This window comes from Cheilinus undulatus, linkage group 24 (assembly GCF_018320785.1).
Source record: "Cheilinus undulatus linkage group 24, ASM1832078v1, whole genome shotgun sequence".
In the NCBI taxonomy this organism is placed as follows: Eukaryota; Metazoa; Chordata; class Actinopteri; order Labriformes; family Labridae; genus Cheilinus; species Cheilinus undulatus.
In genome coordinates this window covers 773,742-800,349 of record NC_054888.1, presented here as the reverse complement: position 1 = coordinate 800,349, position 26,608 = coordinate 773,742, and the positions used below count along the sequence as shown (strand labels likewise).

The following is a 26,608-nucleotide window of genomic DNA, read 5'->3' as shown; positions in this document are numbered from 1 at the left end:
ATATCATAATGCATGTTTTTACTGGAGGGGCTGCAGTTGGGGTTTTAACGCGTTAACGGCGTTATATCAGATATATCACTTCATCACTCTTCAGATTTCTGACTGAGTTTTATCTGCAGCAACATTTTATTCTACTGACGTGTTTTAAAGGAAACATTTTTACAGAATGAGAAATCGCAGTAATAATGTACAGTTGTAGTGTCACCGCCTGGCCGCTAGGTGTCCCTGTGGTCTGAACATCACCACCGTTCCTCTGGCTGTAGCTGCCTGCTAATCTCTGTCCGCCTGTCCCTGCTCCTCTGAGTTCAGAGTTTGAGAGTCCGGTTAATGCAGGTAAGAGCCATAAATCTGATCATTACTGCTGAGTTATGTGGAGCTGCTTCGACTTTGGCCAGCAGAGGAAGAGGAGAGGAGGAAGAGAGGCAGAAAGCTCCTGTTGTACTGTTCAGGTTAGCTAGCACAGACTAGCTAGCTACCGGTGCATCCATTATCGGACAAGTCTGACTTTTAACCTTTGACCTTACTGTAAATCTTTGACAGCTACTGTCCCTGACATGTCACTGCTTGTCTGTATCCTGCCAACGAGTAGATACAGCTTTATCTCAGGGACTGTAGTCGCTCCTGTCACCGCTGTCTGGAAGCTTCTAGCTCTGCTGTCTCCTCTCTTCCTGTAACATTTCAGGGTTTAAAGAGACTTTTGCATCTTTCCCTGACAGTCTGTGATCATGAAGAGCTCCAGAGAGGCCGTCCAGTCTGCAGCCAGAGAGTTCCTGCAGTTTGTCAACAAAGGAGTGTCTCCATACCACGGTAAAGGCTTTAAACATGATTTAAAACTAAACTAGAGCAATATTTACCAATAATAGCACATCTATATGTCCTACAGGGCATTTAAAGCTGAAACATTACTAACCAGAACAATAATAGCACATCTATATGTCCTACAGGGCATTTAAAGCTGAAACATTACTAACCAGAACAATAATAGCACATCTATATGTTCTACAGGGCATTTAAAGCTGAAACATTACTAACCAGAACAATAATAGCACATCTATATGTCCTACAGGGCATTTAAAGCTGAAACATTATTAACCAGAACAATAATAGCACATCTATATGTCCTACAGGGCATTTAAAGCTGAAACATTACTAACCAGAACAATAATAGCACATCTATATGTCCTACAGGGCATTTAAAGCTGAAACATTACTAACCAGAACAATAATAGCACATCTATATGTCCTACAGGGCATTTAAAGCTGAAACATTATTAACCAGAACAATAATAGCACATCTATATGTCCTACAGGGCATTTAAAGCTGAAACATTATTAACCAGAACAATAATAGCACATCTATATGTCCTACAGGGCATTTAAAGCTGAAACATTACTAACCAGAACAATAATAGCACATCTATATGTCCTACAGGGCATTTAAAGCTGAAACATTATTAACCAGAACAATAATAGCACATCTATATGTTCTACAGGGCATTTAAAGCTGAAACATTACTAACCAGAACAATAATAGCACATCTATATGTCCTACAGGGCATTTAAAGCTGAAACATTACTAACCAGAACAATAATAGCACATCTATATGTCCTACAGGGCATTTAAAGCTGAAACATTACTAACCAGAACAATAATAGCACATCTATATGTCCTACAGGGCATTTAAAGCTGAAACATTATTAACCAGAACAATAATAGCACATCTATATGTCCTACAGGGCATTTAAAGCTGAAACATTATTAACCAGAACAATAATAGCACATCTATATGTCCTACAGGGCATTTAAAGCTGAAACATTACTAACCAGAACAATAATAGCACATCTATATGTCCTACAGGGCATTTAAAGCTGAAACATTATTAACCAGAACAATAATAGCACATCTATATGTTCTACAGGGCATTTAAAGCTGAAACATTATCGACTGTTTACTACTTATGCATATTAACCTTATTTAAATATAGTCTTAGACAGTCCTGCCTGAGCAATTTTAGCTGTTTTCAGCGACAAAATCCAAACAATAGGATGTTAACCCACTAAAGAGGTTCTGACCAAAAGTGGATGAGGGCCACTGAAATAAAAACTAAGGTGCAAATGTTTTTCCTTGTGAGAAAAAAAAGTCAGATTCCTGAATTTAATCATCTGAAAATTTACTCTTAACTTTGATCTTTAAATTCTGACTTTGATCTCAAGATTCTGACTTTGATCTTTAAATTCTGACTTTGATCTCAAGATTCTGACTTTGATCATTAAATTCTGACTTTGATCTCAAGATTCTGACTTTGATCATTAAATTCTGACTTTGATCTCAAGATTCTGACTTTGATCTTTAAATTCTGACTTTGATCTTTAAATTCTGACCTTGATCTCAAGATTCTGACTTTGATCTTTAAATTCTGACTTTGATCTCAAGATTCTGACTTTGATCTTTAAATTCTGACTTTGATCTCAAGATTCTGACTTTGATCTTTAAATTCTGACTTTGATCTTTAAATTCTGACTTTGATCTCAAGATTCTGACTTTGATCTTTAAATTCTGACTTTGATCTTTAAATTCTGACTTTAATGTCTGATTTTTTTTTTTACTTTTTTCTATCAAGTATTGTTTTTTTTAGTTTGCCTATTCCTCTACTGTAATGAACTTTGATTAGTATAATGGTGTATAGGAAAATATACTGGAGACAAAATAAATAAAGAGGATCTAAAAATTTTTAAGAGCATTTTCTAGTTTAAAAGGTCGTTGAACAAAACTTCAGATTTTTTGCATTAAAAGTGGTAAATATACATGAACCAAAACTTCACATTACTGAGACTGTTAATCCATCAATCAAACTTTATTTATAAAGCGCTTTTCATACGTAACATGTAACTCAAAGTGCTTTACATAGACAAAATAACAACATTCCCTCAAAGATGAAGAAGAGTTAAGATGAAAATCGTTGATTGTGTGAAAGAAAATCAGCCAAGATGAATCCGTTTCCCTGCTTTAGTCCTGCAGCTGAGAGTCTAGTGGAGTCTGACTGAAACTTTTTATGATTTTAGCCACGAATCATCATGAACTTCATCTGGACTCAGAAGAAACACTTCTGGGATTATCCCGACACTCTTTTCAGTTTGTTTTTTTCACAACTCTTTGACTTTTCTTTGCTGTAGATTTATTATTTTTAAAAATGAAATTTTGACGTTATAATGTAAAAATATCCTCATTTTAATCACAGGAGTCTTTATTTTCCCATAAACGTGCCACCTTTTTAAACGTAGACACTCTGAGTTCTTCTAAATATAAAACTTTATCATCACAGAAATGTTGTGTTTTTCTCTGAATTACAGATCCTCTTTATTTTTCATCTTTCGGGCTGGCCCTTATATGCTGTTGTACATTTGGTTTCTTTTAGAAATAGACGTCTAGTTTTGAGCTGACAGGGTCCTGCACTGCTCCTGTGGTCTCTGTTGCACCACCTAGGGGGGCCCAGACCCAGACCCAGACCCAGACCCAGTGTGCTAGAGGAATGGAGTTGTAGACATGTAAACAGAAATGATTCCTAAACCTCCTGTAAATTAAATCATCAGGAGATGATCCTGATGATAATCTGCCCTCTGATGTAAGATCAGTTCATTCATTTCATTATTTATGTCCCTCAATAAAGCCCACGTTCTTCAGTGTGGTTTTTCATGTGGGTGCTGCAGCTGGTTGTTAATAAAAGTTCCTCTGGGACTTTTTGCCCACGTGGATTTGATTTAGAACTTTTTTGTTCACAAAAACAGAGATGATGTGGCCAACCAGGGCCAAATATTCCTGATTTATTAAAGCTCAGATGGACCGTGAAGACAGCGTTGCAGCAGGTTGTGCCTGATGAAGAGTTTGAGAAGGTGCCAGCTCTCTGACAGGAAGTTCCCAGAGTGAGAACAAAGAGATTAGCATGTGTCAGCATAAAGACAGCGAGAGATAAGATAATGTTTCTGCACATGTCCTGTTACCTTTGAACTCTAGACCATGTAGCAAAGCAATGAAAATGATTCTGTAGAATAGCTGATTAAAAACCGGATATTTACACGTGTTGATGGCAGCAGTAGGAAGTCCCAGACTAGTTTATTGTGTGTTGTGTTTTATAAGGAATGATCTGCATTCAGCTCAGCTCTGATAGTCTCAGAAACATGAGGACTGTCCTTGTTTTCTTCTTTAGTGGTTGAAGAATGCAGGAGTCGTCTGTTGGCTGCCGGCTTCACTGAGCTGAAGGAGACGGAGAAATGGAACATCGAGACCACCAAGAAGGTTGGTCATCTTCACTTAGATCCGCCCAGAGTTCATCTTTAATCTGAGGGTGGAGTAGCAGGGAGCTGCTTGTTCTAGAAGAGAGCCCCCTGGTGGTGAGGTTTACATGCTGCTAGGTGAAGAGCCTCAAGATCTGGTCTTAGATTCAAGCAGTAGTTTAATATAATAGTGAAGTCTGGGATTTTCTGCACGTCCCGCCAAATTTAAACTCCCTCCCCTGCTCTCTGCAGTACTTTGTGACCAGGAACTTCTCCAGCCTCATCGCCTTCGCCGTGGGCGGACAGTACCTTCCAGGGAACGGCTTCTCCATGATCGGAGCCCACACGGACAGCCCCTGCCTCAGGGTGAGAGCCCGCCCACCTCCACCTGTCAGTCACACTCTCCTTACCTTTTTTCCTCCACAGCCACCCTGCCCTGTAGCTCCGTCAGTGAGCTGGTAGATAACGTTAATGCTAAGATGTTAAATGTTATTGACTCCATCGCTCCCATTAAGCTGAAGGTTGTCTCTAGCAAGAAGAGATCTCCATGGAGAAATGCCACGGTGGTGAAAAATGGAAAAAGAGAGTGTCGAAAAGCTGAACACAGGTGGAGAAAAACAAATCTCCAGATTCATTTCAACATCTATAAAGAGAAACTTCACACTTATAATCTGCAGCTGAGGAATGCCAGGCAGTCTTTCTACTCAGACATGATCACCAGAAACAGAAATAATGCTGAGTGTTGTTTTCTACAAACCCCCTCTGTCCATAGCTCCTGAACTTCTCTCTGCTAGGGCCTGCAGTGAATCTGCTTCTTTCTTTAGAGAGAAAGTTCAGAATATTAGACTGGCAGTGAGTCCATCCACACCAGGTTCAGGATCTGTGCTATGGGCATCTAAAAACCACTTAAACACCATGACACAGTTTAATCCAATCAATGACAAAAATCTGGAGGACATTTTACACCAGCTGAACTCCTCCCACTGCTGTCTGGATGTTTTACTCAGATTTTTTCAAAAAGGTCTCACATGTCATGACATCTGATCTGTTACAGATCAAAAACACGTCTCTGATCTCAGGAGTCTTCCCCCAGACCCTGAAAACAGCTGTTATTAAGCCGCTCTAAAAAAAGAACAATCTAGACAAGACCTCAATGAACAACTACAGGCCGATAGCAAACCTTCCTTTTTTAAAATTATTGAAAATGCAGCAGCTACATTACCCTCTACCACTGAACAACTGCTTTAATGTCGTCCAGTCAGGATTTAGACCACATCCCAGCACTGAGACCGCTCTGGTCCACATCACTGAGACTGCTCTGGTCCACATCCCAGCACTGAGACCACTCTGGTCCACATCCCAGCACTGAGACCACTCTGGTCCACATCACTGAGACCGCTCTGGTCCACATCACATCACTGAGACCACTCTGGTCCACATCACAGCACTGAGACCGCTCTGGTCCACATCACATCACTGAGACCACTCTGGTCCACATCACTGAGACCGCTCTGGTCCACATCACACCACTGAGACCACTCTGGTCCACATCACTGAGACCGCTCTGGTCCACATCACTGAGACCGCTCTGGTCCACATCCCAGCACTGAGACCGCTCTGGTCCACATCACTGAGACCGCTCTGGTCCACATCACATCATTGAGACCGCTCTGGTCCACATCACTGAGACCGCTCTGGTCCACATCACTGAGACCACTCTGGTCCACATCACTGAGACTGCTCTGGTCCACATCACATCACTGAGACCACTCTGGTCCACATCACAGCACTGAGACCGCTCTGGTCAACATCACTGAGACCGCTCTGGTCCACATCACTGAGACCACTCTGGTCCACATCACAGCACTGAGACCACTCTGGTCCACATCACTGAGACCGCTCTGGTCCACATCACAGTGCTGAGACCGCTCTGTTCCACATCACAGCACTGAGACCGCTCTGGTCCACATCACAGTGCTGAGACCGCTCTGGTCCACATCACAGCACTGAGACCGCTCTGGTCCACATCACTGAGACCACTCTGGTCCATATCACAGCACTGAGACCGCTCTGGTCCACATCACAGCACTGAGACCGCTCTGGTACACATTACTGAGACCGCTCTGGTCCACATCCCAGCACTGAGACCACTCTGGTCCACATCACAGCACTGAGACCGCTCTGGTCCACATCCCAGCACTGAGACCACTCTGGTCCACATCCCAGCACTGAGACCACTCTGGTCCACATCACTGAGACCGCTCTGGTCTACATCACATCACTGAGACCACTCTGGTCCACATCACAGCACTGAGACCGCTCTGGTCCACATCACTGAGACCGCTCTGGTCCACATCCCAGCACTGAGACCGCTCTGGTCCACATCACATCATTGAGACCGCTCTGGTCCACATCACTGAGACCGCTCTGGTCCACATCACTGAGACCATTCTGGTCCACATCACTGAGACTGCTCTGGTCCACATCACATCACTGAGACCACTCTGGTCCACATCACAGCACTGAGACCGCTCTGGTCAACATCACTGAGACCACTCTGGTCCACATCACTGAGACCACTCTGGTCCACATCACAGCACTGAGACCGCTCTGGTCCACATCACTGAGACTGCTCTGGTCCACATCACAGTGCTGAGACCGCTCTGTTCCACATCACAGCACTGAGACCGCTCTGGTCCACATCACAGTGCTGAGACCGCTCTGGTCCACATCACAGCACTGAGACCGCTCTGGTCCACATCACTGAGACCACTCTGGTCCACATCACAGCACTGAGACCGCTCTGGTCCACATCACAGCACTGAGACCGCTCTGGTACACATCACTGAGACCACTGTGGTCCACATCACAGCACTGAGACCGCTCTGGTCCACATCACAGCACTGAGACCGCTCTGGTCCACATCACAGCACTGAGACCGCTCTGGTCCACAGCGCTGAGACCGCTCTGGTCCACATCACTGAGACCGCTCTGGTCCACATCACAGCACTGAGACCGCTCTGGTCCACATCCCAGCACTGAGACCGCTCTGGTCCACATCACTGAGACCGCTCTGGTCCACATCACTGAGACCACTCTGGTCCACATCACATCACTGAGACCGCTCTGGTCCACATCACAGCACTGAGACCGCTCTGGTCCACATCACAGCACTGAGACCGCTCTGGTCCACATCACAGCACTGAGACCGCTCTGGTCGACATCACTGAGACCACTCTGGTCCACATCACATCACTGAGACCGCTCTGGTCCACATCACAGCACTGAGACTGCTCTGGTCCACATCACAGCACTGAGACCACTCTGGTCCACATCCCAGCACTGAGACTGCTCTGGTCCACATCACTGAGACCACTCTGGTCCACATCCCAGCACTGAGACTGCTCTGGTCCACATCACTGAGACCGCTCTGGTCCACATCCCAGCACTGAGACCGCTCTGGTCCACATCACAGCACTGAGACCGCTCTGGTCCACATCCCAGCACTGAGACTGCTCTGGTCCACATCACTGAGACCGCTCTGGTCCACATCCCAGCACTGAGACCACTCTGGTCCACATCACAGCACAGAGACCGCTCTGGTCCACATCACTGAGACCGTTCTGGTCCACATCACTGAGACCGCTCTGGTCCACATCACAGCACTGAGACCGCTCTGGTCCACATCACTGAGACCGCTCTGGTCCACAGCACTGAGACCGCTCTGGTCCACATCACTGAGACCGCTCTGGTCCACATCCCAGCACTGAGACCGCTCTGGTCCACATCACTGAGACCGCTCTGGTCCACATCCCAGCACTGAGACCGCTCTGGTCCACATCACTGAGACCGCTCTGGTCCACATCCCAGCACTGAGACCACTCTGGTCAAGTCTTTTAATGACATTCTCTTAAACACAGACCATGGCAGAACTTCAGTCTGAGTGCTTTTGGACCTCAGTGCTGCATTCGACACAGTCCACCATAATAGACTACCTGACCGAATAGAAAACTGGGTGGGACTGTCTGGCACAGTTCTTGATTGGTTTACATCCTACTTAAAGGGCAGGGATTATTTTGTGTCAGTAGGTAACTTTAAACCTGAGCAGACCAGAATTACATGTGGAGTCCCCTAAGGCTCCATCCTGGGGCCTCTGCTGTTTAACATCTACATGCTTCCACTTGCTCGGATCATAGAAAACAACAAAATAAATTACCATAACTATGCAGACGACACACAGCTCTACATTTCAATGTCCCCAGGTGACCATGGCCCCTTACAAGCACTGGGTAAATGCATGGAACAGATTACTGAGTGGATGTGCCATAATTTTCTCCAGTTAAACAGAAAAAACTGAGGTAGTTGTTTTTGGACCCAAGGAGGACTCTCTTAAAATCAGCATGCAGCTCCAGTCACTTCAGTTAAAAACCTCAGACCAGGCCAGAAATCTGGGTGTTGTCATGGATTTAGACCTAAATTTCAAAAGCCACATAAAATCAATTACAAAGTCAGCTTATTATCACCTCAAGAATATTTCAGGATTAAAGGACTAATGTCACAGCAGGACCTTGAAAAACTGGTCCATGCATTTATCTTCAGTCCAGTTGACTACTGTAACAGGATCTTTACTGGTCTGCCTAAAAAGTCCATCAGACAGCTGCAGCTGATCCAGAACGCTGCTGCTCCAGTCCTCACTAAGACCAGGAGAGTGGACCACATCAGTCCTGGTCTGAGGTCTCTACACTGGCTCCCTGTCTCTCAGAGAGTAGACTTTAAGATCCTCCTGTTAGCTTATAAAGCCCTGAATGGTTTAGGCCCAGAATACATCAGAGACCTTGTAGTCCAGTATGAACCATCCAGACCGCTCAGGTGGTCTGGTGCAGGTCTGCTCTGTGTCCCTAAAGTCAGAACCAAACATGGAGAATCAGCGTTCAGTTTCTATGCTCCGTATATCTGGAACAAACTCCCAGAAAATATCAGGTCTGCTGAGAGTTTGGGTTCTTTTAGATCAGGGTTGAAGACTCACCTGTTCACTGCTGCCTTTGACTAAAAACTTTTTACCTTTCTAATTTTCCATTTTTGCTCGAACTCTGCACTGTAGCTTTTACTTTAATATCTGTTTTTATCTTTATTGTTTTTTTCTGTTTTAAAAAAACTTTCTGTGTTTTTATCTTTTTTGGATTTTATACATATAAAGTTCAGACAAATGACGCTAGGGGTGTGTCTATCTTGTGTGGGTCTTATTTGCTGTTTCTAATCACCTTTTACATGCTTCGTTTAAAATGTTTTCATTGTGTTTCTTTTTCCCTTTGTCAATGTATTTTAATGACCTGTGTGAAGCACTTTGAATTGCCTTGTTGCTGAAATGTGCTATACAAACAAACTTGCCTTGCCTTGCCTTACCCTGTCTAAAAGGCAGTCAGAGCCTGTGAGAACCTGCGTTAGGATTCCCTGAGGCCAAACTGACAGAAAATGAAGGTTTTTTTCTCACTTACGAGTTACATGTAAGAAAGGCCCAGAACATGAAACTAAAGACGTCCAAGTATCCGTTTTTTAAGCTAAGCTCCAACAGTTTTAACGTTATTTTATTGTTCTAGATTTGCTCTAAGTGATTTGAGTCTGCGATTAATTGGATAATAAAACTGTGGGTTTCAGGTGAAGCCGAGGTCTAAGAGGACGAAGCAGGGATGTCTGCAGGTCGGGGCTGAGTGCTACGGGGGTGGAATCTGGAACACCTGGTTTGACCGTGACCTGACCATTGCAGGCCGTGTGATGGTGAAGGTAGAGAGAGTTTTCAGTTCTAAGGATTCTTTTCTAGAGCTACAGCTGACAAACATATCTGCCGCTGTCCACAATCCCCCCAAAATCAGAAAAATCCAGAATTATATGATCAAAGTCAGAACTTAAAGATCAAAGTCAGAATTTAAAGATCAAAGTCAGAATTCTGAGATCAAAGTCAGAATTCTAAGATCAAAGTCAGAATTCTGAGATCAAAGTAAGAATTTAAAGATCAAAGTCAGAATTCTGAGTTCAAAGTCAGAATTCTGAGATCAAAGTCAGAATTCTAAGATCAAAGTCAGAATTCTGAGATCAAAGTAAGAATTTAAAGATCAAAGTCAGAATTCTGAGTTCAAAGTCAGAATTCTGAGATCAAAGTCAGAATTTAAAGATCAAAGTCAGAATTATGAGTTCAAAGTCAGAATTCTGAGATCAAAGTCAGAATTTAAAGATCAAAGTCAGAATTATGAGATGAAAGTCAGAATTCAAAGATCAAAGCCAGAATTATGAGATGAAAGTCAGAATTTGAAGATCAAAGTCAGAATTCAAAGATCAATGTCAGAATTATGAGATCAAAGCCAGAATTATGAGATGAAAGTGAGAATTTGAAGATCAAAGTCAGAATTCAAAGATCAAAGTCAGAATTATGAGATCAAAGTCAGAATTCAAAGATCAAAGTCAGAATTATGAGATGAAAGTCAGAATTATGAGATGAAAGTCAGAATTTGAAGATCAAAGTCAGAATTATGAGATCAAAGTCAGTATTCAAAGATCAAAGTCAGAATTCAAAGATCAAAGTCAGAATTATGAGATGAAAGTCAGAATTATGAGATGAAAGTCAGAATTTGAAGATCAAAGTCAGAATTCAAAGATCAAAGTCAGAATTATGAGATCAAAGTCAGAATTATGAGATGAAAGTCAGAATTATGAGATGAAAGTCAGAATTTGAAGATCAAAGTCAGAATTCAAAGATCAAAGTCAGAATTCAAAGATCAAAGTCAGAATTATGAGATCAAAGTCAGAATTATCAGATGAAAGTCAGAATTATGAGATGAAAGTCAGAATTTAAAGATCAAAGTCAGAATTATGAGATCATCTGCCAGCTGAGAGGAGGATTATGAGTGCCACATCCATTTCCTGAAAGGGGCGGAGTCAGACAGCTCGTTTACATTAAAGCCACAGACACAGAAGGTTCTGAGCAGGGCTGAAACAGAGGGGTTTTTTTAGACATGCAGAAATCAATACTGGAGTGTTTGTTTTTTCAGCAACAAACTTCACAGGCATGTTTTGGGGACCTCTGAGACCAATATAAACTTGTCTTAAAGGGGCAGAATATGTCCCTTTTATTGCCAGATTTTCTGTAAATACCCTGGAAACTCTAGGTCCATCCATCCTGATGATGCCCTTCATATGTTTAGATTACTTGCACAGCTTTGTGCGTTATGCCGTTGTGCAAAGTGCTAGAAAGCCTGCTGGAGAAAAAGAACACATCTTTCTAGTTCAGTCTGTCTTGCTGTAACGAGCCACAGCTCTGAAGAGTCATAAACCTTTCAATCTCAGTAAATCTAGCCTGTCCCAAATAAGAAATAATGGAGGGAAGTTCCTAATCGGTCCATAGACATAACTGACATTACATTAGATTGTGTTCCTTTTTAAGTGTGAGGCGTCTATGAGCAATGGCCTTAACTCTGTGTCTGTTATTCACTCTGCAGAGCGATGGCAGGCTGTTTAGTAAGCTGGTTCACGTGCCCAGACCTCTGCTCAGGATCCCTCACCTGGCCATCCACCTGCAGAGAGACATCAACGATTCCTTCAGCCCCAACAAGGAGAACCACCTGTCAGTATTCATATGAACACACAGAAGAGAGAGAGCCCTGACAGCAAACATGTTCAACCAATCTATCAGTTTTCACTCATGCTGCTCTGTTTCAGCCTACCGTACCTGTCTGTGCTCCTCAGAGCAGTGATACTCAACCTGTGGCTCTTTTATGTCTTCATTTTAAACATTATTCCCCAGAATACATTAAAAAAGGGAAAATTTTTTGCCCTTTTTCACCATTTGTTGCCACTTTTCATCCATTTAAGCTCCTTTCCTACTTGTTTGTCCATTTTTGGCACTTTTGTCCCATTTAGTCACTTCTACCGTTAAAATACTCAGACCCATTTTGCCACTCACTGTTTTTGTCACTTTGGATTTTCCTCCCATTTTCACCCATTTTTGACCATTTTGCCACCTTTAAAAATTCTTACCTTTCCTGTTATCACCATTTTGTTGCATGAATATTTCAGCCACCTTTAAAGGCTACTTCAAGCTGTTTTTGCCACTTTTGACCACTCAGGTTGTGGCTCTTGCAAAGGTGTTTTTGATAATGTGGCTCTTTGGTTGAGCAGGGTTGAGTAACACTGATGTTTACAGAGATGTTTAGTTGCTGAGTTTTTGCCGTGATGGTGTTGTGCGTTTGTTTCCGTTTGCCGCAGCGTGCCCATCCTCGCCACGGCCGTGCAGGAGGAGCTAGAGACGGGCTCTGCATCCTGTGGAGACGCCTCCCTCGCCACCAGCACGGTGAGACTAATCCTCACACATAAAGGATGTTTGGGTACGCTTGCATCTTATTGGTGGGTTCTTCCTCTTAGCTGTAAAAGCTAACTGTAGCTCAGCTGTGTGGTAGCGTCATGGTTTTCTAGCTAGCTGTAATAGCTAACTGTAGCTCAGCTGTGTGGTAGCGTCATGGTTTTCTAGCTAGCTGTAATAGCTAACTGTAGCTCAGCTGTGTGGTAGTGTCATGGTTTTCTAGCTAGCTGTAATAGCTAACTGTAGCTCAGCTGTGTGGTAGTGTCATGGTTTTCTAGCTAGCTGTAATAGCTAACTGTAGCTCAGCTGTGTGGTAGTGTCATGGTTTTCTAGCTAGCTGTAATAGCTAACTGTAGCTCAGCTGTGTGGTAGCGTCATGGTTTTCTAGCTAGCTGTAATAGCTAACTGTAGCTCAGCTGTGTGGTAGTGTCATGGTTTTCTAGCTAGCTGTAATAGCTAACTGTAGCTCAGCTGTGTGGTAGCGTCATGGTTTTCTAGCTAGCTGTAATAGCTAACTGTAGCTCAGCGGTGTGGTAGCGTCATGGTTTTCTAGCTAGCTGTAATAGCTAACTGTAGCTCAGCTGTGTGGTAGCGTCATGGTTTTCTAGCTAGCTGTAATAGCTAACTGTAGCTCAGCTGTGTGGTAGCGTCATGGTTTTCTAGCTAGCTGTTTTCATGAAGACGTAGATTAGCTGTAATGAAGCTAAACTCCAGAGCTACCTGTAGCTCAGCTGCTGTAACAGTTTTCCTCCTCAGGCGGAGAAACACCACCCGGCGCTGGTGAAGGTGCTGTGCTCAGAGCTTGGCGTGGAGCCTGAAGCTCTGCTGGACTTTGAGCTGTGTCTGACCGACACTCAGCCCGGGGTAAGTAACCCGTTAACTTCCTGTCCCTTCTTAAAGACGTCGTTGAAAAGCGGCGGTCCCCGTCAGCTGGTTGATGCTATAAACCAACAGTTCAAACAGACACATCATCTCCAGCGTTCCTGTCCTCGTCTCTCTGCAGGCGCTGGGCGGCGTGTATGAAGAGTTCATTTACTCTCCTCGCCTGGACAACCTCCACAGCTGCTACTGCGCCCTGCAGGTCAGACGCCATCCACAGACGCTCTGTGTTCCTCGTCCTTCAGGCTTTGACCTCTAACGGTCCGTTTCGTCGTCTGTTTCTCTCTCAGGGTCTGTTGGAGTCCTGCTCCGGGGATTCTCTGATCTCAGATCCCAACGTCCGTATGATCACTCTGTACGACAACGAAGAGGTGAGTGAGACCAGGAGCCCTTTCTGCTGCGTAGGTCTGTCCCAAACAGAGGATGTGTTGCCAAGGCAACCGTAAGGGGGGGGGGGGGGGGGTAAAGGGGAAAGCTTTCTGGAGCCCATGAAGGTCAGCAAAATCCTGGTCCAGAGATAAACTGGGATAACCGTGTGTAATTTCTAAGCTGAACGATTATCAAAGCAACAGAAATGAGTTTGATTTATTTCTGCTGCTGTACAGTACAACCCTTCTCCAAAGGTAAACCAATTAAAAACGTTTTAGTAGCGAGAGCGGCGCTGTGAACAGTAATGTCACACTTCAAGACCATGGTGTGCACCAATGTCAGGATGCCCGAAAATAAGGAGAAGAAACCAAGAAACTTCTGGAAGTTAATAGAATGATTAAGGAAAGGGACAAAACTGGGTTAAAAATGGCAAAAACAGTCTAAAAGTGGCAAGTACAATGCAAACAAGGTCAAAGAGTGGAAAATATAATGCAAACATGGTCATAAAGTGGAAAATATAATGCAAACATGGTCATAAAGTAGAAAATATAATGCAAACATGGTCATAAAGTGGAAAATATAATGCAAACATGGTCATAAAGTGGAAAATATAATGCAAACATGGTCATAAAGTAGAAAATATAATGCAAACAAGGTCATAAAGTAGAAAATATAATGCAAACAAGGTCAAAGAGTGGAAAATATAATGCAAACATGGTCATAAAGTAGAAAATATAATGCAAACAAGGTCATAAAGTAGAAAATATAATGCAAACAAGGTCAAAGAGTGGAAAATATAATGCAAACATGGTCATAAAGTAGAAAATATAATGCAAACATGGTCATAAAGTAGAAAATATAATGCAAACATGGTCATAAAGTAGAAAATATAATGCAAACATGGTCATAAAGTAGAAAATATAATGCAAACATGGTCATAAAGTAGAAAATATAATGCAAACAAGGTCAAAGAGTGGAAAATATAATGCAAACATGGTCATAAAGTAGAAAATATAATGCAAACAAGGTCAAAGAGTGGAAAATATAATGCAAACATGGTCATAAAGTAGAAAATATAATGCCAACATGGTCATAAAGTAGAAAATATAATGCCAACATGGTCATAAAGTAGAAAATATAATGCAAACATTGTCATAAAGTAGAAAATATAATGCAAACATGGTCATAAAGTAGAAAATATAATGCAAACATGGCCATAAAGTAGAAAATATAATGCCAACATGGTCATAAAGTAGAAAATATAATGCCAACATGGTCATAAAGTAGAAAATATAATGCCAACATGGTCATAAAGTAGAAAATATAAAGCAAACGTGGTCATAAAGTAGAAAATATAAAGCAAACATGGTCATAAAGTAGAAAATATAATGCCAACATGGTCATAAAGTAGAAAATATAAAGCAAACGTGGTCATAAAGTAGAAAATATAAAGCAAACATGGTCATAAAGTAGAAAATATAATGCCAACGTGGTCATAAAGTAGAAAATATAATGCAAACATGGTCATAAAGTAGAAAATATAATGCCAACATGGTCATAAAGTAGAAAATATAATGCAAACATTGTCATAAAGTAGAAAATATAATGCAAACATGGTCATAAAGTAGAAAATATAATGCAAACATTGTCATAAAGTAGAAAATATAATGCCAACATGGTCATAAAGTGGAAAATATAATGCAAACATGGTCATAAAGTAGAAAATATAATGCAAACATGGTCATAAAGTAGAAAATATAATGCAAACATGGTCATAAAGTAGAAAATATAATGCAAACATGGTCATAAAGTAGAAAATATAATGCAAACATGGTCATAAAGTAGAAAATATAATGCAAACATGGTCATAAAGTAGAAAATATAATGCAAACATGGTCATAAAGTAGAAAATATAATGCAAACATGGTCATAAAGTAGAAAATATAATGCCAACATGGTCATAAAGTAGAAAATATAATGCAAACATGGTCATAAAGTAGAAAATATAATGCAAACATGGTCATAAAGTAGAAAATATAATGCAAACATGGTCATAAAGTAGAAAATATAATGCAAACATGGTCATAAAGTAGAAAATATAATGCAAACATGGTCATAAAGTAGAAAATATAATGCAAACATGGTCATAAAGTAGAAAATATAATGCAAACATGGTCATAAAGTAGAAAATATAATGCAAACATGGTCATAAAGTAGAAAATATAATGCAAACATGGTCATAAAGTAGAAAATATAATGCAAACATGGTCATAAAGTAGAAAATATAATGCAAACATGGTCATAAAGTAGAAAATATAATGCAAACATGGTCAAAGAGTGGAAAATATAATGCAAACATGGTCATAAAGTAGAAAATATAATGCAAACAAGGTCAAAGAGTGGAAAATATAATGCCAAAATGGTCATAAAGTAGAAAATATAATGCAAACATGGTCATAAAGTAGAAAATATAATGCAAACATGGTCATAAAGTAGAAAATATAAAGCAAACATGGTCATAAAGTAGAAAATATAATGCCAACATGGTCATAAAGTAGAAAATATAATGCAAACATGGTCATAAAGTAGAAAATATAATGCAAACATGGTCATAAAGTAGAAAATATAATGCCAACATGGTCATAAAGTAGAAAATATAATGCAAACATGGTCATAAAGTAGAAAATATAATGCAAACATGGTCATAAAGTAGAAAATATAATGCAAACATGGTCATAAAGTAGAAAATATAATGCAAACATGGTCATAAAGTAGAAAATATAATGCCAACATGGTCATAAAGTAGAAAATATAATGCAAACATGGTCATAAAGTAGAAAATATAATGCAAACATGGTCATAAAGTAGAAAATATAATGCAAACATGGTCATAAAGTAGAAAATATAATGCAAACATGGTCATAAAGTAGAAAATATAATGCAAACATTGTCATAAAGTAGAAAATATAATGCAAACATGGTCATAAAGTAGAAAATATAATGCAAACATGGTCATAAAGTAGAAAATATAATGCAAACATGGTCATAAAGTGGAAAATATAATGCAAACATGGTCATAAAGTAGAAAATATAATGCAAACATGGTCATAAAGTGGAAAATATAATGCAAACATGGTCATAAAGTGGAAAATATAATGCAAACATGGTCATAAAGTAGAAAATATAATGCAAACATGGTCATAAAGTAGAAAATATAATGCAAACATGGTCATAAAGTAGAAAATATAATGCAAACATGGTCATAAAGTAGAAAATATAATGCAAACATGGTCATAAAGTAGAAAATATAATGCAAACATGGTCATAAAGTAGAAAATATAATGCAAACATGGTCATAAAGTAGAAAATATAATGCAAACATGGTCATAAAGTAGAAAATATAATGCAAACATGGTCATAAAGTAGAAAATATAATGCAAACATGGTCATAAAGTAGAAAATATAATGCAAACATGGTCATAAAGTAGAAAATATAATGCAAACATGGTCATAAAGTAGAAAATATAATGCAAACATGGTCATAAAGTAGAAAATATAATGCAAACATGGTCATAAAGTAGAAAATATAATGCAAACATGGTCATAAAGTAGAAAATATAATGCAAACATGGTCATAAAGTAGAAAATATAATGCAAACATGGTCATAAAGTAGAAAATATAATGCAAACATGGTCATAAAGTAGAAAATATAATGCAAACATGGTCATAAAGTAGAAAATATAATGCAAACATGGTCATAAAGTAGAAAATATAATGCAAACATGGTCATAAAGTAGAAAATATAATGCAAACATGGTCATAAAGTAGAAAATATAATGCCAACATGGTCATAAAGTAGAAAATATAATGCAAACATGGTCATAAAGTAGAAAATATAATGCAAACATGGTCATAAAGTAGAAAATATAATGCAAACATGGTCATAAAGTAGAAAATATAATGCAAACATGGTCATAAAGTAGAAAATATAATGCAAACATGGTCATAAAGTAGAAAATATAATGCAAACATGGTCATAAAGTAGAAAATATAAAGCCAAACATTGTCATAAAGTAGAAAATATAATGCAAACATGGTCATAAAGTAGAAAATATAATGCAAACATGGTCATAAAGTAGAAAATATAATGCAAACATGGTCATAAAGTAGAAAATATAATGCAAACATGGTCATAAAGTAGAAAATATAATGCAAACATGGTCATAAAGTAGAAAATATAATGCAAACATGGTCATAAAGTAGAAAATATAATGCAAACATTGTCATAAAGTAGAAAATATAATGCAAACATGGTCATAAAGTAGAAAATATAATGCAAACATGGTCATAAAGTAGAAAATATAATGCAAACATGGTCATAAAGTAGAAAATATAATGCAAACATGGTCATAAAGTAGAAAATATAATGCAAACATGGTCATAAAGTAGAAAATATAATGCCAACATGGTCATAAAGTAGAAAATATAATGCAAACATGGTCATAAAGTAGAAAATATAATGCAAACATGGTCATAAAGTGGAAAATATAATGCAAACATGGTCATAAAGTAGAAAATATAATGCAAACATGGTCATAAAGTAGAAAATATAATGCAAACATGGTCATAAAGTAGAAAATATAATGCAAACATTGTCATAAAGTAGAAAATATAATGCAAACATGGTCATAAAGTAGAAAATATAATGCAAACATGGTCATAAAGTAGAAAATATAATGCAAACATGGTCATAAAGTAGAAAATATAATGCAAACATGGTCATAAAGTAGAAAATATAATGCAAACATGGTCATAAAGTAGAAAATATAATGCAAACATGGTCATAAAGTAGAAAATATAATGCAAACATGGTCATAAAGTAGAAAATATAATGCAAACATGGTCATAAAGTAGAAAATATAATGCAAACATGGTCATAAAGTAGAAAATATAATGCAAACATGGTCATAAAGTAGAAAATATAATGCAAACATGGTCATAAAGTAGAAAATATAATGCAAACAAGGTCATAAAGTAGAAAATATAATGCAAACATGGTCATAAAGTAGAAAATATAATGCAAACATGGTCATAAAGTAGAAAATATAATGCAAACATGGTCATAAAGTAGAAAATATAATGCAAACATGGTCATAAAGTAGAAAATATAATGCAAACATGGTCATAAAGTAGAAAATATAATGCAAACATGGTCATAAAGTAGAAAATATAATGCAAACATGGTCATAAAGTAGAAAATATAATGCAAACATGGTCATAAAGTAGAAAATATAATGCAAACATGGTCATAAAGTAGAAAATATAATGCAAACATGGTCATAAAGTAGAAAATATAATGCCAACATGGTCATAAAGTAGAAAATATAATGCAAACATGGTCATAAAGTAGAAAATATAATGCAAACATGGTCATAAAGTAGAAAATATAATGCAAACATGGTCATAAAGTAGAAAATATAATGCAAACATGGTCATAAAGTAGAAAATATAATGCAAACATGGTCATAAAGTAGAAAATATAATGCAAACATGGTCATAAAGTAGAAAATATAATGCAAACATGGTCATAAAGTAGAAAATATAATGCAAACATGGTCATAAAGTAGAAAATATAATGCAAACATGGTCATAAAGTAGAAAATATAATGCAAACATTGTCATAAAGTAGAAAATATAATGCAAACATGGTCATAAAGTAGAAAATATAATGCAAACATGGTCATAAAGTAGAAAATATAATGCAAACATGGTCATAAAGTAGAAAATATAATGCCAACATGGTCATAAAGTAGAAAATATAATGCAAACATGGTCATAAAGTAGAAAATATAATGCAAACAAGGTCAAAGAGTGGAAAATATAATGCAAACATGGTCATAAAGTAGAAAATATAATGCCAACATGGTCATAAAGTAGAAAATATAATGCAAACATGGTCATAAAGTAGAAAATATAATGCAAACATGGTCATAAAGTAGAAAATATAATGCAAACATGGTCATAAAGTAGAAAATATAATGCAAACATGGTCATAAAGTAGAAAATATAATGCAAACATGGTCATAAAGTAGAAAATATAATGCAAACATGGTCATAAAGTAGAAAATATAATGCAAACATGGTCATAAAGTAGAAAATATAATGCAAACATGGTCATAAAGTAGAAAATATAATGCAAACATGGTCATAAAGTAGAAAATATAATGCCAACATGGTCATAAAGTAGAAAATATAATGCAAACATGGTCATAAAGTAGAAAATATAATGCAAACATGGTCATAAAGTAGAAAATATAATGCAAACATGGTCATAAAGTAGAAAATATAATGCAAACATGGTCATAAAGTAGAAAATATAATGCAAACATGGTCATAAAGTAGAAAATATAATGCCAACATGGTCATAAAGTAGAAAATATAATTCAAAAATGTTGATAAAGTTGAAAATATAATTCATAAATGGTCATAAAGTAGAAAATATAATGCAAACATGGTCATAAAGTAGAAAATATAAAGCAAACATGGTCATAAAGTAGAAAATATAATGCAAACATGGTCATAAAGTAGAAAATATAATGCAAACATGGTCATAAAGTAGAAAATATAATGCAAACATGGTCATAAAGTAGAAAATATAATGCAAACATGGTCATAAAGTAGAAAATATAATGCAAACATGGTCATAAAGTAGAAAATATAATGCCAACATGGTCATAAAGTAGAAAATATAATGCAAACATGGTCATAAAGTAGAAAATATAATGCAAACATGGTCATAAAGTAGAAAATATAATGCAAACATGGTCATAAAGTAGAAAATATAATGCAAACATGGTCATAAAGTAGAAAATATAATGCAAACATGGTCATAAAGTAGAAAATATAATGCAAACATGGTCATAAAGTAGAAAATATAATGCAAACATGGTCATAAAGTAGAAAATATAATGCAAACATGGTCATAAAGTAGAAAATATAATGCAAACATGGTCATAAAGTAGAAAATATAATGCAAACATGGTCATAAAGTAGAAAATATAATGCAAACATGGTCATAAAGTAGAAAATATAATGCAAACATGGTCATAAAGTAGAAAATATAATGCAAACATGGTCATAAAGTAGAAAATATAATGCAAACATGGTCATAAAGTAGAAAATATAAAGCAAACATGGTCATAAAGTAGAAAATATAATGCAAACATGGTCATAAAGTAGAAAATATAATGCAAACATGGTCATAAAGTAGAAAATATAATGCCAACATGGTCATAAAGTAGAAAATATAATGCAAACATGGTCATAAAGTAGAAAATATAATGCAAACATGGTCATAAAGTAGAAAATATAATGCAAACATGGTCATAAAGTAGAAAATATAATGCAAACATGGTCATAAAGTAGAAAATATAATGCAAACATGGTCCTAAAGTCGAAAATATCATGCCAAACATGGTCATAAAGTGGAAAATATAATGCAAACATGGTCATAAAGTGGAAAATATAATGCAAACATGGTCATAAAGTAGAAAATATAATGCAAACATGGTCATAAAGTAGAAAATATAATGCAAACATGGTCATAAAGTAGAAAATATAATGCAAACATGGTCATAAAGTAGAAAATATAATGCAAACATGGTCATAAAGTAGAAAATATAATGCAAACATTGTCATAAAGTAGAAAATATAATGCAAACATTGTCATAAAGTAGAAAATATAATGCCAACATTGTCATAAAGTAGAAAATATAATGCAAACATGGTCATAAAGTAGAAAATATAATGCAAACATGGTCATAAAGTAGAAAATATAATGCCAACATGGTCATAAAGTAGAAAATATAATGCAAACATGGTCATAAAGTAGAAAATATAATGCAAACATGGTCATAAAGTAGAAAATATAATGCCAACATGGTCATAAAGTAGAAAATATAATGCAAACATGGTCATAAAGTAGAAAATATAATGCAAACATGGTCATAAAGTAGAAAATATAATGCAAACATGGTCATAAAGTAGAAAATATAATGCAAACATGGTCATAAAGTAGAAAATATAATGCAAACATGGTCATAAAGTAGAAAATATAATGCAAACATTGTCATAAAGTAGAAAATATAATGCAAACATGGTCATAAAGTAGAAAATATAATGCCAACACGGTCATAAAGTAGAAAATATAATGCAAACATTGTCATAAAGTAGAAAATATAATGCAAACATGGTCATAAAGTAGAAAATATAATGCAAACATGGTCATAAAGTAGAAAATATAATGCAAACATGGTCATAAAGTAGAAAATATAATGCAAACATGGTCATAAAGTAGAAAATATAATGCAAACATGGTCATAAAGTAGAAAATATAATGCAAACATGGTCATAAAGTAGAAAATATAATGCCAACATGGTCATAAAGTAGAAAATATAATGCCAACATGGTCATAAAGTAGAAAATATAATGCAAACATGGTCATAAAGTAGAAAATATAATGCAAACATGGTCATAAAGTAGAAAATATAATGCAAACATGGTCATAAAGTAGAAAATATAATGCAAACATGGTCATAAAGTAGAAAATATAATGCAAACATGGTCATAAAGTAGAAAATATAATGCAAACATGGTCATAAAGTGGAAAATATAATGCCAACATGGTCATAAAGTAGAAAATATAATGCAAACATGGTCATAAAGTAGAAAATATAATGCAAACATGGTCATAAAGTAGAAAATATAATGCAAACATGGTCATAAAGTAGAAAATATAATGCAAACATGGTCATAAAGTAGAAAATATAATGCAAACATGGTCATAAAGTAGAAAATATAATGCAAACATGGTCATAAAGTAGAAAATATAATGCAAACATGGTCATAAAGTAGAAAATATAATGCAAACATGGTCATAAAGTAGAAAATATAATGCAAACATGGTCATAAAGTAGAAAATATAATGCAAACATGGTCATAAAGTAGAAAATATAATGCAAACATGGTCATAAAGTAGAAAATATAATGCAAACATGGTCATAAAGTAGAAAATATAATGCAAACATGGTCATAAAGTAGAAAATATAATGACAACATGGTCATAAAGTAGAAAATATAATGCAAACATGGTCATAAAGTAGAAAATATAATGCAAACATGGTCATAAAGTAGAAAATATAATGCAAACATGGTCATAAAGTAGAAAATATAATGCAAACATGGTCATAAAGTAGAAAATATAATGCCAACATGGTCATAAAGTAGAAAATATAATGCAAACATGGTCATAAAGTAGAAAATATAATGCAAACATGGTCATAAAGTAGAAAATATAATGCAAACATTGTCATAAAGTAGAAAATATAATGCCAACATTGTCATAAAGTAGAAAATATAATGCCAACATTGTCATAAAGTAGAAAATATAATGCAAACATGGTCATAAAGTAGAAAATATAATGCAAACATGGTCATAAAGTAGAAAATATAATGCAAACATGGTCATAAAGTAGAAAATATAATGCAAACATTGTCATAAAGTAGAAAATATAATGCCAACATGGTCATAAAGTAGAAAATATAATGCAAACATGGTCATAAAGTAGAAAATATAATGCAAACATGGTCATAAAGTAGAAAATATAATGCAAACATGGTCATAAAGTAGAAAATATAATGCAAACATGGTCATAAAGTAGAATATATAATGCAAGCATTGTCATAAAGTATAAAATATAATGCAAACAAGGTCATAAAGTGGAAAATATAATGCAAACATGGTCATAAAGTAGAAAATATAATGCAAACATGGTCATAAAGTAGAAAATATAATGCAAACATGGTCATAAAGTAGAAAATATAATGCAAACAAGGTCATAAAGTAGAAAATATAATGCAAACATGGTCATAAAGTAGAAAATATAATGCAAACAATGTCATAAAGTAGAAAATATAATGCAAACATGGTCATAAAGTAGAAAATATAATGCAAACATGGTCATAAAGTAGAAAATATAATGCAAACATGGTCATAAAGTAGAAAATATAATGCAAACATGGTCATAAAGTAGAAAATATAATGCCAACATGGTCATAAAGTAGAAAATATAATGCAAACATGGTCATAAAGTAGAAAATATAATGCAAACATGGTCATAAAGTAGAAAATATAATGCAAACATGGTCATAAAGTAGAAAATATAATGCAAACATGGTCATAAAGTAGAAAATATAATGCAAACATGGTCATAAAGTAGAAAATATAATGCAAACATGGTCATAAAGTAGAAAATATAATGCCAACATGGTCATAAAGTAGAAAATATAATGCAAACATGGTCATAAAGTAGAAAATATAATGCAAACATTGTCATAAAGTAGAAAATATAATGCAAACATGGTCATAAAGTAGGAAATATAATGCAAACATAGTCATAAAGTAGGAAATATAATGCAAACATGGTCATAAAGTAGAAAATATAATGCAAACATGGTCATAAAGTAGGAAATATAATGCAAAAACAGGTGAAACATTGTAAAAAAACAAAAGGGTTGAAAGTGGCATAAATGAGCAGCACAAATGTTTAAACTCAGACGGAGAAGAAATGCCATGAAATGGGATAAAGTGGTGAAAGGTGGCAAACGTGTAAAAATGTATAGAGGTCAAAAATGCTCCAATGATGGACAAGGAGCTGCATCAATGTGAAAACGTGAGTTTCCTGTCAGTCCTGATGACTGATTGGCTGAATCTGGATAATCAGAGGGAATCATGGAATATTGATTCATTATTTAACTACACTTTAGTTTTTAAGGTTGTCTGGTGTGTTTTAGAGGTAAATCAGTTGTTTCCTGGAGGCCGGCCTGTATGTGACAAACTCACACATGCTCCGCCCCCTCTGAGTGACTCATGATGTCATAACCTTTATGGGGTCACATGATCAGACGCGTTTGTTTCCTCTAGGTGGGGTCACAGAGCGCTCAGGGAGCCCAGTCCAACCTGACTGAGCTGATCCTCAGCCGCCTCGCCGCCTCCCCCTCCAACGTCACCGCCTTTCAGCAGGCGGCGCCGCTCTCCTTCATGATCAGTGCTGACATGGCGCACGCCGTGCATCCCAACTATGCGTCAGTGTCACACACACACACACACACCCACACACACACACACTCAGCCGTTTTAGTAGGGCTGGGTGATTACTGACACCTACACACTGTCTCCATGAGGCCAGCAGAGGGCAGCGTTTCTCTACGCTGAGGCTGTCAAACCGCTTCAGTTCCTCGTGCTCCAGAGTGATTCTCTCTGTTGTTTTAATGGTTGGTGGGATGAACATCTTCAGTCGGGTTCTGGACCAAAGGAGAGAAAGAAAAATGTTTGAATCCACAGTTATGTTGACAGCAGCTGAAATAGAAGCTGGGACAGGTAAGGAGCAAGGGTGTGGTTTCCCTTTGCTTCTCGCCAGTTCCATTCCTTTTCCCCAAAACTGCCGCCATCTTTTCTGCGTTGCAGAAGTCCACATGCAGTTTTTGATCATTAAACACTGATTTGTCTGAAATCATTGTAAGGGGTTTGGATGATATGGAAGATTTGATTTTGTGATGATTTTCTGCTCAGGGAGAAACACGAGGAAAACCACCGACCAACTTTCCACAAGGTAAAAGTCTTCAGTTATCTCAGCTGAAAAGGATGAAAAACACGTTTTTACCTGCAATGCTTTTATAACTTCTGTTTTTGTGTGAGCTTCAGTTAAAAACGACTAAAACGTTTGAATCGACGTTTGTGTAAATCTCCTTTCAGGGCCCGGTGATCAAATTCAACAGCAACCAGCGCTACGCCACCACCGCCGTCACCGCCTCCATCGTCAGAGAGGTGGCCAGCAGGGTGGGCGTGCCTCTGCAGGTACAGAGCGTGAATGACCTCAGAGGAAAGTCTGGAGGATGCTTCTGTCAGAGCTATGACCGTAGAATGGGTTTATTTAGTGATTATCTCTGAACCTCAGACTGACAGAGGCAGACTCAGAGCTGCTGTGGAGATGAAGACTTAGTTTGCAGACATGGCTCCTCCTCCCAGTGACCATATAAGGCACATGAAAACTTTGCTTTTCCGTCCTCCTGCAGGACGTGATGGTCCGTAACGACAGCCCGTGTGGAACCACCATCGGACCCATCCTGGCCGCCCGCCTCGGGATCCCCGTGCTGGACATCGGCGCTCCGCAGCTCTCCATGCACTCCATCAGAGAGATGTGCTGCACCTCCAGCGTCCTGCAGAGCACCACCCTCTTCAAGGTAAGCAGGCGCCGTCACTCTCAGAGGCCGTCCCTCTGGATGTGAGGAGAGAGAATCATTCGTTCATGCTGGCTGTTCCCATGTGGGTTAAATCACTAAACCGCCTTATATCTGATTTACTCTCCTTCATTCATGCCCTGCAGGTTTTTGCTTTCCTCCATTTTCCTTTAATCCCTCACTTCCTGTCCTCTTCTTCCTCAGGCCTTCTTTGAGCTGTTCCCCTCCATCAGGAGCGCCGTGGTGGTCGACTAGAACCAGGACGCCACGGTCATCAAGCTCTGACACATGCAGGACCCAGCACTTACTGATGATGACCTTTGACCTCATGTTTTTGATGACCATGAGGATGACCCTCACATACTCTGATTTCTCACATTTCCTCTCAGTGAACGAGCACTTCCTCTTCTTTCTTATGAAATAAAAGAGTTTTGGACA

General features: G+C 37.5%; 1 protein-coding gene across 1 annotated transcript; it reads left to right on the top strand.

The window, feature by feature from the left end:
* Positions 1-237: 237 nt before the first annotated feature.
* Positions 238-26,608, top strand: LOC121506008 (aspartyl aminopeptidase). The gene is made up of 15 exons (XM_041781484.1): positions 238-333; positions 717-807; positions 4,207-4,295; positions 4,526-4,639; positions 9,929-10,054; positions 11,764-11,888; positions 12,530-12,614; positions 13,380-13,487; positions 13,627-13,704; positions 13,793-13,873; positions 24,855-25,015; positions 25,503-25,542; positions 25,686-25,787; positions 26,006-26,173; positions 26,375-26,608. Exons 1-15 carry the CDS (start codon positions 328-330, stop codon positions 26,423-26,425), a joined length of 1,425 nt encoding a protein of 474 aa, XP_041637418.1. The 5' UTR covers positions 238-327; the 3' UTR covers positions 26,426-26,608.

Excerpts from the sequence above, each read along its gene's own strand:
- LOC121506008 (XM_041781484.1), top strand. Across the intron at positions 13,874-24,854 it reads CTCTGTACGACAACGAAGAG|GTGGGGTCACAGAGCGCTCA; the intron begins GTGAGTGAGACC and ends TGTTTCCTCTAG. Across the intron at positions 25,543-25,685 it reads ACCGACCAACTTTCCACAAG|GGCCCGGTGATCAAATTCAA; the intron begins GTAAAAGTCTTC and ends ATCTCCTTTCAG.